This window comes from Pyricularia pennisetigena, chromosome 5 (assembly GCF_004337985.1).
Source record: "Pyricularia pennisetigena strain Br36 chromosome 5, whole genome shotgun sequence".
Taxonomy (NCBI): domain Eukaryota; kingdom Fungi; phylum Ascomycota; class Sordariomycetes; order Magnaporthales; family Pyriculariaceae; genus Pyricularia; species Pyricularia pennisetigena.
In genome coordinates this window covers 359,649-372,889 of record NC_043743.1, presented here as the reverse complement: position 1 = coordinate 372,889, position 13,241 = coordinate 359,649, and the positions used below count along the sequence as shown (strand labels likewise).

Below are 13,241 nucleotides of genomic sequence, written 5' to 3'. Positions count from 1 at the left end.
TGGTCACTGACGAAGACCAACGAATATGAGCCTGGAGAGGTATTGTAAAATTATGTTGACTTCCAAACAAACCTTGAAAATCCCCCCAGAACAATCATGGCTTAAGCCTAGACAACCCGTGAACATGTGTGAAAAAAAAGCAGTGTAACACATAGGGGATAAAAACAGAGACGGAAATCCCCCCCATACCTCCCAGACACCCGTTGTTATCAACAGAGCAGGTACAGACATATCCTCATGTGAACCCCCTCATCCTCCTGACGTAACACAACTGGGATCATCTCCTGTTCATCACTCATTCCCTATCGTCGATGCAAAAAAACAATCCGACAAAAGGAAAATTAACAGCATTTGCCATTCTTGGCGGCAGAGTCCTCCGTCGGATTGGACAGCGCAATGTTGGTGCCCGTCTGCGGCATTGATGGAGTGTCTCCACTGTCGAGGGCCTTGCTTGATACGATGCGGTAGATCTCTATTGGGTATGGGCAGAGAGCCCTCAAGTCAGCTATCGAATTCGTCATGCTTCCGCGTTTGCGAGAAAGCGGTGCATACCTGTCAGAATGTTTTGGAAAGCAAGCTCGACGTTGCTGGCATCGAAAGCCGAAGTCTCGATAAATGACAGGTGATTTTCGCCTGAGATGTGCACGGTGCACGTTAGCTTTGTACTCGTTCTCCCCACGGGCGCTCAAAGGTTGCTTCTGTCCTCGCAGACTAGCCAGCCTCTGTCTTTTTTCCCCTCGGAGCGCTTGGAACACTTGACATACTTGCAAATGCCTTGGCCTCTTCGGTCGGCACTGCGCGCAGGTGGCGCAAATCGCTCTTGTTTCCAACCAGCATGATTACTATGTTGGCGTCGGCATGGTCCCTCAGCTCCTTGAGCCACCGGGTCACGTTCTCGTAGGTCTGATGCTTGCTGATATCGTAGACGAGCAGGGCCCCGACGGCTCCGCGGTAGTAGGCCGAAGTTATGGCGCGGTAGCGCTCCTGGCCTGCCGTGTCCCAGATTTGAGCCTTGATGGTTTTGGAGTCGACTTGGATGGAGCGGGTGGCGAACTCGACGCCGATGGTCGACTTGGAGTCGAGGTTGAACTCGTTGCGGGTGAATCGACTAAGCAGGTTGGACTTTCCGACACCCGAATCTCCAATCAACACCACTGCATTAGGCAGAAAGCCGCCCGGGTCAGCCAAGGTTCAACGTCATTCCAGCCCGGCACGGTGCAGTCCAGTTGAACCTGAGGCTGGCGATGGACTAGCAGGTAGGGCGCAACAGCGTCGCGAGGGGATTTATCACCTTTGAAGAGAAACTGTGATCAGAGAGGCCATTGTCAGCTTGCATCTCTGGTTGGCGACGGCTGGATGTATTGCGCATGCGCACGGGGACAGTAACGATAGCGGGGGAAGAATGAAGCACGTACGTCGTACTCGTCGTTGGCCATTTTGATTCAAGTTTCGCTTGGTGAGTGTTGTAGTGTCTGTCGATTTATCTAACTGTTTCGAAGACGAAGTGATTAATGACAGCTGAGACAAGCGCGATGGACTATTTCGGGTTTTACTCCAAGGTATTGTATGTCGACGTAGGCAGGACAAGGAGGTGTTGTGTTCGAATCACAAGTCGGTGCAGAGAGTTGTATGGCCCCACTAGCGCAACAGAGAATGGCTGGCTGGCTTAGACAAAGGCGGGCAACAGAGCTGACTGAGGTGACGCTGTGGAATGCTGTAATCACTGCGCTAGGGGCTGTGTGGGTGTGTCAGGGACGGATGGGGCAACAACACAGCCTCCAGGGAGTCGGGCCCCACTGCCAAACTAAAAAGAGCTTACGGTGACCGATGGGAGTGTTTTGATGCCAGCCTTAAGTCAGGCCTATGCTGTGAGGACAGAAAAAATTAAAAGGAAGAGTCAGTATGACAGGTGTGCAGATATTTTTGCAAGTTCCTGTCGTAATTTTCTTACGAGATGCGTGTATGTCCAAGTATTTAGCCAAGGTAAAAGTACCTGAACAAAGGAACCTCGCTGGAGGTATGTGTGCTCCGTCATAGAAACCCGATTCCAGACGTATCACATGGATCTCGCTCAAGTCTGGCCTAGAACTCACCACGATGGGACGCCAGGGTACCTTCCCTTAGGTGCCTAAAAGTACCCCCTGGAGCAGTGGCTGACAACTTGACAGCTTGTTTCCACTGTTCCAGGTAGTGCATCACGTGCGTATTTGGCACGATACATTGTAATATATGTAATTAAGGAAGGCGTTAGAGTGCAACGTCCATGATCAAATGCGTATAACGGGGTTTGTGCCGTCGAACTGACTGTACCTGCCAGGCATTCATTCACGATCCTGAACTTGAAAGGAAGCAAGGGCAAACAGATGTCCCCGTCGTAAAAGCAAAGCATTGAGACAGGCCGTCCTTCATTCAAGACCTTTATTTTTCTTCTTCTTCTTCTAATCTCCTCTCCGTTCGATGAACATCATTGACAACAACCCGAGTCGTTTCATTTCAACTACAATGAGGTTCTATTAGTGGCCTACTTGTACGCAGTAGTTCTGATCTAGCCAGGGTCTACCCCACTGTCAGCGGCGGGCCATTTTGAGTTAGTGGGGACATCTGGATCTCAGCCGTTGACCATCAAGCCCGTCTAGGGTAGGTAGATACAAACCTTAACTGCAGAAGTACTCGGTAGGAAACTTGTCCATAAACCTTGGTTTAGCCTCACTTCTTGTGCGCTGCCTCCAGAGAAGTACCTGCATTAGCAGTCCATAACAGTACACGTATTGCTCAAGTGTTCAGATAGGTGGACCTAGTCGCCTATAAGCTCTTTCATATTTGATTGTTGAGCTTTAGCAGACCGATTTGTCACTCGTTCTCGAAAGTGAGCACTGGACCCGACAGAATGATTAATGACGTGTTCAATTCTCTAATTACAGAAATACCAAACTAATTTGTGATATAGGTCCGACCAGCCAAACTGACCATGCAGTCGTGAATTACGCGTAGATTAAGTGTTGATTGAGATACTACACGGTCATAGCAAAGTCAGCGCATCTTGAATCTAGGCTGAAGAAGAGCTGGGCAGGCCATGTCCGCCACAACATCAAAAGATGTCGCCGACGATGAGTTGTGCGATATCATGTCGCTTCCTTCTAGTATCGAGGATGGCGATGATGACATCGACGATATATCAACGACCTCGACTGTCATCGATTATTTCAAGTCAGAAGGCCGGGGCGAATCTGACAACCCGGAGAATATGGACCTCGACATAGAAGATCCAGAAAAACTGTGGGAAATCGAAGCCGTCGCTGCCGAGAGGCGGAACAGTGCGGGCAAGATGAGATATCTTGTCCACTGGGTAGGGTTTCCAATCTATAGAAGCACCTGGGAGGTGGCCGAAAACTTTCCCGAAGACGGTTTGGACGATTGGGAACGTACAAAGGCCGAGATTGCGGCTGGCTTGAAAGAACCCTTCAAGAAGGAGATATTACGATGGCGAGATGCGGTAAACATGCAGAATGAGAAGCGGTTGAAGAGAAACGCCAAACGAAAAAGACTTGGCATTCCTTACAAGAGCCTCTACGACTACGAACAACCATTTCGGACTGATTGGGAGATGGATTTGAATGAATCAGACGACGACGATTCGGTCATGGACGAGAGATCTGAGACTGCGGGTCAAGCGGATGGAATTATTGTTTGCGGTTCCAGTAGCGACGAAGCAGAGGAAGATGACACGGTCGATGACGCGGGGAGCCGGCATCTACCAGAGACAAAACAGCGACGGCAAAGGGAAAATCGCATCTTCAAGGGAATCATTGAATCATCGACGCCCACCAGGTCCAAGAATAAGGTTAGTAGCACAAACGCGAGCACCAGTAATCAACCGCGAAAGCGGGTTAATCTCGGTGGAAAGTCGCCAGCATCTTCAAGCTCTACTCCGGATCAAAGCATCACTAGCCCGCGATCTCCTTCAACATTGCCAAAATCAAAAGCCATCACTGCAAAACCATCCGCCACAGGATATCAAGGGACTGCACGAAGACATACCGATCAGCCAAGGGAGCGAGCGTCTGCAACTGGCTATCAAGGTACTGCACAAAGGGCAACGACAAATGGTGCTGCAGGCCACAGGCCGGCGAAGTCAAACAGGATTGCTTTTACGGCAGTTACGAACTCCAAGGGTATGACTGCTCGCAGGACGGTGTCCAGGCCAACTACAATGACCAACGTCACTAGGATCAATATATCCACCTTGAGGAAACCCAGGCGGAAGTCGTTCTTAGCCTCGGATGCAGATGCGGCCGCTCAAAGTAATTCTAGTAAACAGTTTGTCAGTCTCTCAACCCGACGCAGAGTAGAGCTTCGAAGCCGAAACAAGGAAAACGATGCTCCCACTGCTGCCGAGATGGAAGGCAGGCTGTTCAATCCCGCCCTAGGCCCGCCAGCCTCGAACCCCCCTGTCACAAAGCCGCCTCCGTTGGATCAGACCCTAGGCTCCCGTAAAAAGTCTACCGTGGCCGGCCCGGTCGGGCAAACATCCAAGGCCAAGCGAAAGTCTGTTCACTTCGTTCCGGATGATGACGACCCGATTCCCGCCACCTTTACGGGATCGCGAGTCTTCGCAGAACCAGAAGAGATGGACGTGACCGAGGATAGTCCAATGATGAATATAGGGTATTCATTAGAAATGGAAATTGATTCGCTAGAACCATCAGGGCAGGATAATGCCGATCCCGCATGCCCCGCGACTCCCACTCGGAATGTCACGTTTGCGGAATACCAAGCAGATAAAACAGCACTTAGGAGCGTTCAGATCAATGCTGGTTTTGGTTCCAGCTCACCTTTGGAGGTCTTATTCAATGGAATTCCCATTGATTCCGATCATCGTGTTCACGATCGACAATGGCTGACAGAGTTTCTCACTGGAGAAATGCTGTGGTTTCGCTATCAATGCCTTGCTGAACTCCTGCTGAAGCGTCTTGACCAAATAAGGCCATCCCGGAAGAATCACTGCTCCGGAAGCATCACAGGCAAGGACGACGAAACCGATAAAATGCTTACAAATGTCGCAGAGCGACTCAAGGCGGGCGGAAATGGGCTTTTGCTTAGCCGTGTCCACTTTGCAGTGCTTGTTTACCCTGCCAATTGCGATCAATGGGCCTCGGACAGTCTGGACGGCGAAGAAAAGGAACCAGATATGGCTGTGCTAAGATACGTCTTGTTTACTCCAGCAGATGACCTTTCGTTGATGCTGCAAGGCCTGGACACGCCGCCTACAGCTACCGAGCCAACGATTTGCAACAACCGTGTTTGTTTCATGGATCATTTGTTTGGTTTAGGCAAGTCTGTGTTTGACAGACTGGTCAGCCCTGCTCCTCCGGGCGTCACTGGAAACGCCCGATTTTACTTGATATTCCCTCCAACCTGTGCAGCAGAAAGTTTTCAAGTTAGCCTGTGGATCCGTGCCTGCAACCCGGATGCAGAGGTCTATACTGCTCATCTTCCAGGCAGCTGGCGAGCTTTCTTACGCAGCCTGGAGCCGACTTCGTCTGCCTCGGTGATAGTTCATGAGGCTGCTGTCAGGACCCTTAGGCGACTACCAAAGCTGCGATTGTTTCTGGAAAACGGTCGGTATTGGGTTTGGCGCTGGCCAGACAAAGCAAACCTGTGGAATTCGCTCGATGCGCAACCAGAGCGTCTTTTCCCCTTTGGTCATGTTACGCTGCTGACGCCAAGTTTTGTGCTTTCGGAGCCTAGACTAGCCTTAGAGACCATAAGGGAGCATGTGCGCAACAAACAAAAGGCCATCATGGTCTCTCACGATTTCGTGAACTGGGTATGCGACTTGGCGGCAGAGAAATCGTGCCTAAGGCAAGATATCTTGCGAGATGCTCGGCTCTCAGACAAGGAGCGCGAGAATACGGCTACCCTGAGGGGCGTCTCCATGGACGACTGTCAAGCTATGTCCCAACTGGCACACGAAATTCTCGAAACTTCAGGGCCGATGATTGATCGGTTCCCGGAAGAATCCTATATGAGCAATGTTCTATTCGCAGAGCAATGCATTGATGCCAACGACGAACAGAGCCTGGTCAACTGGTTTGGATGGTGGTCCATTGTGAACGCTGAAAAGTTCCGGAAGTTCAACGTGCTTGGGACGAGGAATGGCAGCAAGATCTTTTGCCGGAAGCGAGCGCTTCTCAAGATTCCTAGCTTTACCAGTAACACCCCCAATGATCCCGACAGTTTGCTGCGAAAGATCCGAGAGGAAGAGAGCAAGAAGGAGGCCGAGCTGTCGGGAGCGAGGTTCAAAGCCGCCGGCCAACCTGCGGCAACTGCCGGTTCTGCACCGCCGTCAGTACAACAGAACCCGACGCCCGATTTGACTGTATTTCGAAGCGAAAGGATACTCCAGGAAGTTCCTAAGGCATTTCTCGAAGAGCTCAACCGCATTCAAAGCCACCGGGATCGAAAGACCAAACCAGGAATATGGCGGCTGTTTGCATTTCCGATTTACTGGAAAGATAGCGATGAGCTATTCCAACATGGCCGGATGGGCAGCAAAACAGACAACTTGATACGACAATGGTTTGACTATACATGGGCATTTAATAGAACGTACAGGGTCTACGTTGGCTTCTGCTACACGGTAGAGGACTCTTTCAACCCAACAACGTCGGCAAGGGGTCAGCGAGCGCCGCGCCGGCCTTGGCTTGTGGTATACCGGATCAATGAGGCGGGTGTTACGGAGCAGTCATCAAGGACGCCGACAGAAATCATCATTCTGGACCCTGTCCCTACCATTGATACGCCCGAAAAGTATATCCTAGAGGATTGCTTGCCAAGCGCGCAGCAGGCCCTCATAAACCACATACGCAAGCACGAGGGCGACAAGAAACATTGCGAAAAGGTACAGGGTAATAAAACTGTCTTCACTCACAAAATGCCGCCACAGAAATTGGCCAATATCTGGGTAACAGGAATGCCGCAAACTGTTGCAGGTCTGTCGCCAGTAGATCAATGCCTGAGGCTGGTTGAGAAGCTAATTGATAACCTTGATATACTGCCATTATCTTCTGACCAGTTGGTGCGGATGGGGTTCAAGTTGGTCTCTAAGGGCCAACCGCCCTCTACTCATTCCGCCTCTTCCGGCAATGATGTTAGTCTCGATGGGAATCCTGATGGTCCCATTGAGCTGGAAAACAAAATCGTTTTCCACCCACCGGTACCTGACGCGTCCTTCAAAGGGACCAGCAAGTGCAGAAACCGGCTGTTCGAGGCAGCGCGGCTGGCACGGGTCAGGGACGAAAACGCCACGCACATGACTTATGAGTACCGCCCAACGTTGGAGTGGTACGGAGAGCAGCGGCTTGAGGGCAGGGGCTGGGAGCACGTCTGGGTGGGCACATACGAGAAGTTGTATTCGTCACGGCAAAAGATGAAAGGCTCCAACAGAGCAGGCGCTGCCAGTGGTAGTGCCTTGGAAATGAAAGACTAGGTGGTGGTTAGCCTGGCGTTGTTGAGAGAGAAAGCACTTTTTGTTGAGGTTATTATTGCTTGTGTTGAGAACGACGATGCTTTTTTTTTTTTTTTTTTTTTTTTTTGTGATGCTACGATAGCGAGAAAGGCAATGTTGCACCTCGTGTAGATACCTGAGCCATGAAAGAAGAATTGTTCACATTGTCTGTCTCCGTGGTTTGTTCAAGTCGTTGGAACGAGCTGAGATTCCGTCTTTGACCTGTAGATTGCTGGAAGGTTTTCGGGCCATATCAAACAAAGCCCGACGAACACATCCGAGGCCGGTTGGCTGCGCACATTTGTGGACAATGCTGGGGTTCTTTATTTTTTGTTATCTCAGCTGTACAGTCTTCAATCACGGCACATTAGAACAAGGAATACTGTTCGAGTCGAAAAAGTTGGCCGACTGATGCTCTCCATGCCAACAAGAATTTTGTGTTTCGTCCATTCATTATGATTGATCGTCATGATCAGAAGGGATGTCCAATGATTATGAATCCCCCTCATTTCAGCCAGTACCAAAGTATTACACACATAAAATATACACTGAGGGTGTAAGAAGACAGGTGAACACACCACAAACAAAAACCAACACGTGACACGAACCGCCTCTATGCCTCACCGCACCGTAGACCCCTGCGGAGGCGGGAAGCTCCTGGCGCTGAGCAAGACGCCCTTGACGCCTCTGATGCTCTGCTTAACGGCCTTGACCTGGTCGTCGGGCTCGGAAAAGGCGCGGTAATAGACGGTCCCCGCCGGCCTGGTGGCCACGGGCGTCCTGAGCTTGTCGACGTCGGCGGCCAGATTGCCGAGCACGGCGCTGGTCGACTCGTGCGTCTCGGCCGTGGTGGCGTACGAGGCCGACATCTCGCGCACAGACGCCGTCAGCTTGGCGAGCCGGGTCGCTTGGGACTCGATGGACGAGGGCTTTTGCGTCGCCGTGGCGGAGGGTGTCTGCGGCGGAGAGGTCTGCACGCCCACGTCGCGGTGGAAGAGCTCCGTCGGGTCGCCGCCGTCGCTGCTCGCCGCGTCGTGGTCTTCCGTCCTCTTTGCTGCCCGGCCCGTCTTGTCCTGCGCGCTGGCGACCGGTAGGGGTGGGACCTCGGACACGATGCTCTCAAGCTTCTCGATGCTGCGGCTCAGACCGCCCGAGGCAGTGCGGTGCAGGTCGATGCGGGCGTCGGTCAGGGACTCGACCATCGGGGACAGCACGTACTTGGACGTGCCGATGATGAGGGTGGCTAGGCCGGCAAAGGCGGAGGCTGTATTGAGGAAGGTGGTGGCGGTTATGAGAGGGGGTGGCCGCGGGGGTTTGGTGAGGAACTCGGGGTAGGTTACTATCGGCGGCTGGTCGGACTTCTGGGCTGGTTGTGATTGTTGTTGCAATGGCTGCTGCTGCTGTTGCTGCTGCTGTATTTGTGATTGAGGTTGCGGTTGTGGTTGCGATTGCGGTGCTGTAGCTTCTTCTTGTGCTGGTTGCTGCAATTTCCAAAGCGATTCCAGTTAGCATAACCAATATAACAGGATAGGTCAACGAGCGAATGAGAGGGGAACATGCCGGTGTAGCTGCCGTGGTATGGCTGGTGCTGCTAGTACCACTACTGCTCTCATCATCCCCCAGCAGTGTTTCAATGTCGGCATCGGAAACTCCCTTGCTGCGCAAAAATGTTATCTTCTTCTCGCGACTGGCCTGGCGGACCTCCTCGTCTTGAAGGAAGAGGCGAGCATGGTCTAGAGTGGAGCCATCATTGGGTTGCTGTTGCTGCCAGGCAGGAACGGGAGCGTCCTCTTTCTTATCAGGATCGCTCATTTTTTTTTTCTCTTTCTATCTGACTGACGCCTTTTGCGGGATGGGGCAAAAAAATGAGGATTGTGAATGTTGTTGTTGTTGCGCAAAAGTGTCTAGGTTAGAAAGTTGACGAGATATTTCGTTAATATGGACGCACTCAGTCGCGTCGAATTGCCGCTGCAAGCCTCGGTTCGCGGAGAAGTGGAGTTCTTCATCCGGTCTACGGTACGGTACTTTGTCTTGGCTTTCTTTTGCGCATCCCACATGTGTCTGCTTCCCCGACGCGCGGTCGATAAGGGTTAGGGTCATTTGGGAAAGCCAAGACAGGCAAGGATGCCGGGATTACATGAGGTTTGGAGTGGATCGGCCGATTAACCGCAGGTCCGCAGTTAGCTAGCCTTGCTAGCTGGTGTTGGTTGTGATGTGGGTTCTGGAGGTGCAAGCAAAACATCTTGAACTTTCGAAAGCATGTCGAAAACCCCTAGCAACAAATAGACGCTGTCTCTTTGGTTGATTCTTATTCTCATCCTTGACCTGTGAGCACTTACTTGCGACTTAAACGCCATCATTCTTGTTTGAGTTAATCACTTCAGGGCTTCACGCCAGCTACATTTTTCAACGTTTTTGGTTTTCTCTGATCTGCGGTGGAACCTGAGAGAAAGAAGCACATCACGCACACTCATTCAAGTGGAAGACGACGCCTTGACGAGGCAAGAGAAGACCGTTTCAATTCAAGAAGCGGTAAACAGCTGCGCTGACCACCTGCCGCCGGTTTGGCAGTGTCACGTCTCCGTGGCGGTGTACGAACACTCTTATTGCAGTGGTCGTTGATTGGTGAAGGAAACGTTTCTGTAACAGTAAGTAGGCGTACGATTTTTTTTTTTTTTTTTTTTTTTTTTTTTTTTTTTGTCTCTCTCTCTTTCCCTTCTTTTCCTGTTTGATCTATACAAATACGTATACATGAGATCGATCATGGCTTCAATGGAATGTTGGCTGAGTTGGCCAACTGAGACCTCGTTGCACCAAACCACCATACTGTACTGTGTAAACAGATGCAGATTTGAGGCTGGGTTTGGATGGGACAAAAAAAGACGAACGAAAGGGGGGGAAAAAAGCGAAGAAAAATGAAAAAGAAAACGCTCCTTTGTCAGCAATAGCCGCGATGAATGAGATAACATCAGTCGATCAAGCAAGGGAAGCAGGCCGAGTGGCTTGGCCTTGCAAATCGTGGCAACTGGCAAATGAGAGATTGTTCCCTTGTATTTCGTTGGTCGTCCATGCCACGGGGGATCCAAATTATCTCGACCTTGACAAGCGAGCAAGTACGGGAGAAGCGAGAGCTTCTGCTGGGCCAGTCAGTCCAGCCTAGTCCGTTAGGAGTGATCCAATCGTCAAGGTTCAAACTGCCCATGTGCAAGACGACTTTTTTGATTCCACCTGGGCATCGAAGTCCCTGTATGTGGTAGCAACTACCTTGATTGTAATCGCGCTTGTTCATTCAAGCAAGCAAGCAAGCAAAGATTGGACCATTCGGATTTATCCGTTCCCATTTGCTTTATTTTATTTCTATCATTGATCACTTGTCTTACCTCACCCTCACTTGTTTGTTGATCGTGCCGCACACACGCGCGCACCCGGTACAACCCCTCAGAACCATCAAGCCAACCTCAATCGAGAAAGAGCTCAAGCCCTCAAATCACATAACCCCCCACAAACTCCAAGCCAAGGCGCCATTCAGCCCACAACCCCGGGATGTCCAATCCTACATCATCATCATTGCCTGGTTACCGCTTGACGAACCAGGACACTGTGTTCTGAGCCTATCACCCGGCTTTCAATCCGCCCTCGCGTCTTTATCAGGAACCAACCTGCGCTACCATCACCTACCCCAGTCCCCTTGCCAAAGACGCCCTCTGTCGTTAGCTTTGTTTACACATATCCCCCCACCAAAGAAAACAAGATAATAAATACAAAGGCCTGGAAAAGCAACATGTCTTTCCGACCACGGCGCTCAGCCGCCCAGAAGGCCACGGCAGCAATCACTAACATTGCCGACAGAGACGCCTCGACATCCTCGCGGTCGCGGGGACGTAACAGGGACCAGTCCATGGACCGACCCTCATCCTCCGCTTCGGCGGACTCTCACCACGCGCCGGTCACCGTCAAGGTGCCCGGCTCCAAGCTGCGGCAGGCCACCAACGAGACCGTCCCTTCTCGGTCCCAGGCGGCCAGGACCAGCGGCCGGGATTCAAATGACCGTGGCAAGCGGGCTTCCAGAGGGGGCAAGAAGCGGTATGTCGAGTCAGAGGAGAGTGAGGAGGAAGAGGAAGACGTGATCCGGGTTGGAGATCAGGATGCCGATGGCGAGGACGACGACATGGATGTTGACGCTGAGGGAGAAGAGGATGATGATATGGATGTCGATGCAGAGGGAGAGGAGGATGAGGATGCCGATGGAGATATTGATATGGACGCACCAGCACCTGCAATCAAAGTTCGAAAGGCACCGCAATCGAAACCGGCGCCAAAACAGGCAAGGAAACCGCCAGCTCCTAAGAGGTCCGCCGCAGCCGAAGAAGATGACGATGAAGATGACGACGAGCTCAGTGAACTGGACAGCGACGCCGGAGATATGGACCAGACAGTAATGACCACGGGCGGGGATGACCTTGGCGATGAGGACGCTGAGGGTGAAGAGGATATTGATGCCGAGGGTGAGGAGATTGAGGTCGCTGGTGAGGAAGAGGAAGAAGACGACGACGATGACGAAGACGACGAGACTGGAAGCAGAGAGGAGACGCCTGATTTGACAAAGATGACCAAGCGCCAACAAGCGAGATTCAAGGATGAGGCGGCAGAGTACATGGAGCTCTCGAACGGTAAGAGCATTCACTCACTGGAGATCACACGATTTGCGTGAATAAGGGAAGCTTGGGGTTATCTATCGGAACTGACAAGCCGTGGTCTACAGAGGTGCAAGCCAAGAGGACATTTACGGCGGAGGAATTGAGCATGAGGCGTGCGGAGATGGCACGCCGACGACGCAATCTTAGTGAGAAGCGTAACGAGGAGGTCAAGGTCAGTTTGTTCCTCGGCTGATTTATTATGTCTTTTCCGCATGCAATCAACAGAATGCCAACACTCACAATCTTCCTTACACGTGTAGATGGAGACCATCAACAAGCTGCTCAAGAAGCAGGTGCGGAAGGAGAACAAAAAGGCGGCGGCAGGGGCTAACGATGACGACGCGCCTGCAAACGAAGGCGGCGGTTCTGCAGCCCCGGCCAACCCCATGTTTGTGCGCTGGGTCAGCAACAAGAATGGCAGCCGGGTCTCTGTGCCGCTAGAGATCCTCGAGGGGCCGCTTGGTAGGACATTTGGCGGTGGCGAGTCAGCAAGTGGGAAGTCTGGGCCACCACGTATGATGGTCGAGGAAGTTTCATGAATTCCTCCGTGGTGGGAAGCATTGCGCCTTGTAATATGAGAATAGACTGGAAGAGGGAGACCGTTCTCGGGTGATTGTTAGGCAGGCAATGGATGGGTTTTCTTGACGTTGCTTTGTCTTTTTTTTCTCCTCTGTACATTACCGTCAGAAGAACCTTGATGTCAAAAAACAACTGAGAACTATAATGTATTACTACATTATCCTTTGATAGCGAACTGTTGGTGTCCTGGTCCCGGCATGTGGTTGAATGAGACATCATTTCTAGACCAGTGTCACCTACCCTGCACCACTCTGAACCTCCACATTCGCCCAGGCCAATCTCAGCCCTGCACTCGCTTTACGTTGCTGACCAAAGGCAAGTTCCATCTTTTTTTTTTTGGTTCTCAATTGCACTTCCATAAACGATTCCCCCATCACCTTGCGACCACTCACGTCGGACTTTTTCGACAGTTGTAATTGACTCATGAAGTAACAGGCTGCTCCTCACCCGAAAAGTCG

General features: G+C 51.6%; 4 protein-coding genes across 4 annotated transcripts; 2 read left to right on the top strand and 2 right to left on the bottom strand.

Annotated features, from left to right (window-relative positions):
* Window positions 1–341: 341 nt before the first annotated feature.
* PpBr36_08061 (uncharacterized protein) lies at window positions 342–1,436 on the bottom strand (the record flags this gene model as incomplete). The annotated part of the gene is made up of 5 exons (XM_029895194.1): window positions 342–472; window positions 553–633; window positions 765–1,154; window positions 1,292–1,304; window positions 1,416–1,436. 5 exons carry the CDS (start codon window positions 1,434–1,436, stop codon window positions 342–344), a joined length of 636 nt encoding a protein of 211 aa, XP_029747030.1.
* Window positions 1,437–3,073: 1,637 nt separating this feature from the next.
* Window positions 3,074–7,489, top strand: PpBr36_08060 (uncharacterized protein; the record flags this gene model as incomplete). Its single annotated transcript, XM_029895193.1, has 1 exon — window positions 3,074–7,489. One exon carries the CDS (start codon window positions 3,074–3,076, stop codon window positions 7,487–7,489), a length of 4,416 nt encoding a protein of 1,471 aa, XP_029747029.1.
* Window positions 7,490–8,127: 638 nt separating this feature from the next.
* Window positions 8,128–9,319, bottom strand: PpBr36_08059 (uncharacterized protein; the record flags this gene model as incomplete). Its single annotated transcript, XM_029895192.1, has 2 exons — window positions 8,128–8,981; window positions 9,064–9,319. The coding sequence occupies 2 exons, from the start codon at window positions 9,317–9,319 to the stop codon at window positions 8,128–8,130; spliced, it is 1,110 nt and encodes a 369-aa protein (XP_029747701.1).
* A 1,969-nt stretch (window positions 9,320–11,288) lies between these two features.
* Window positions 11,289–12,743, top strand: PpBr36_08058 (uncharacterized protein; the record flags this gene model as incomplete). Its single annotated transcript, XM_029895191.1, has 3 exons — window positions 11,289–12,177; window positions 12,270–12,376; window positions 12,465–12,743. The coding sequence occupies 3 exons, from the start codon at window positions 11,289–11,291 to the stop codon at window positions 12,741–12,743; spliced, it is 1,275 nt and encodes a 424-aa protein (XP_029747702.1).
* Window positions 12,744–13,241: the final 498 nt, after the last annotated feature.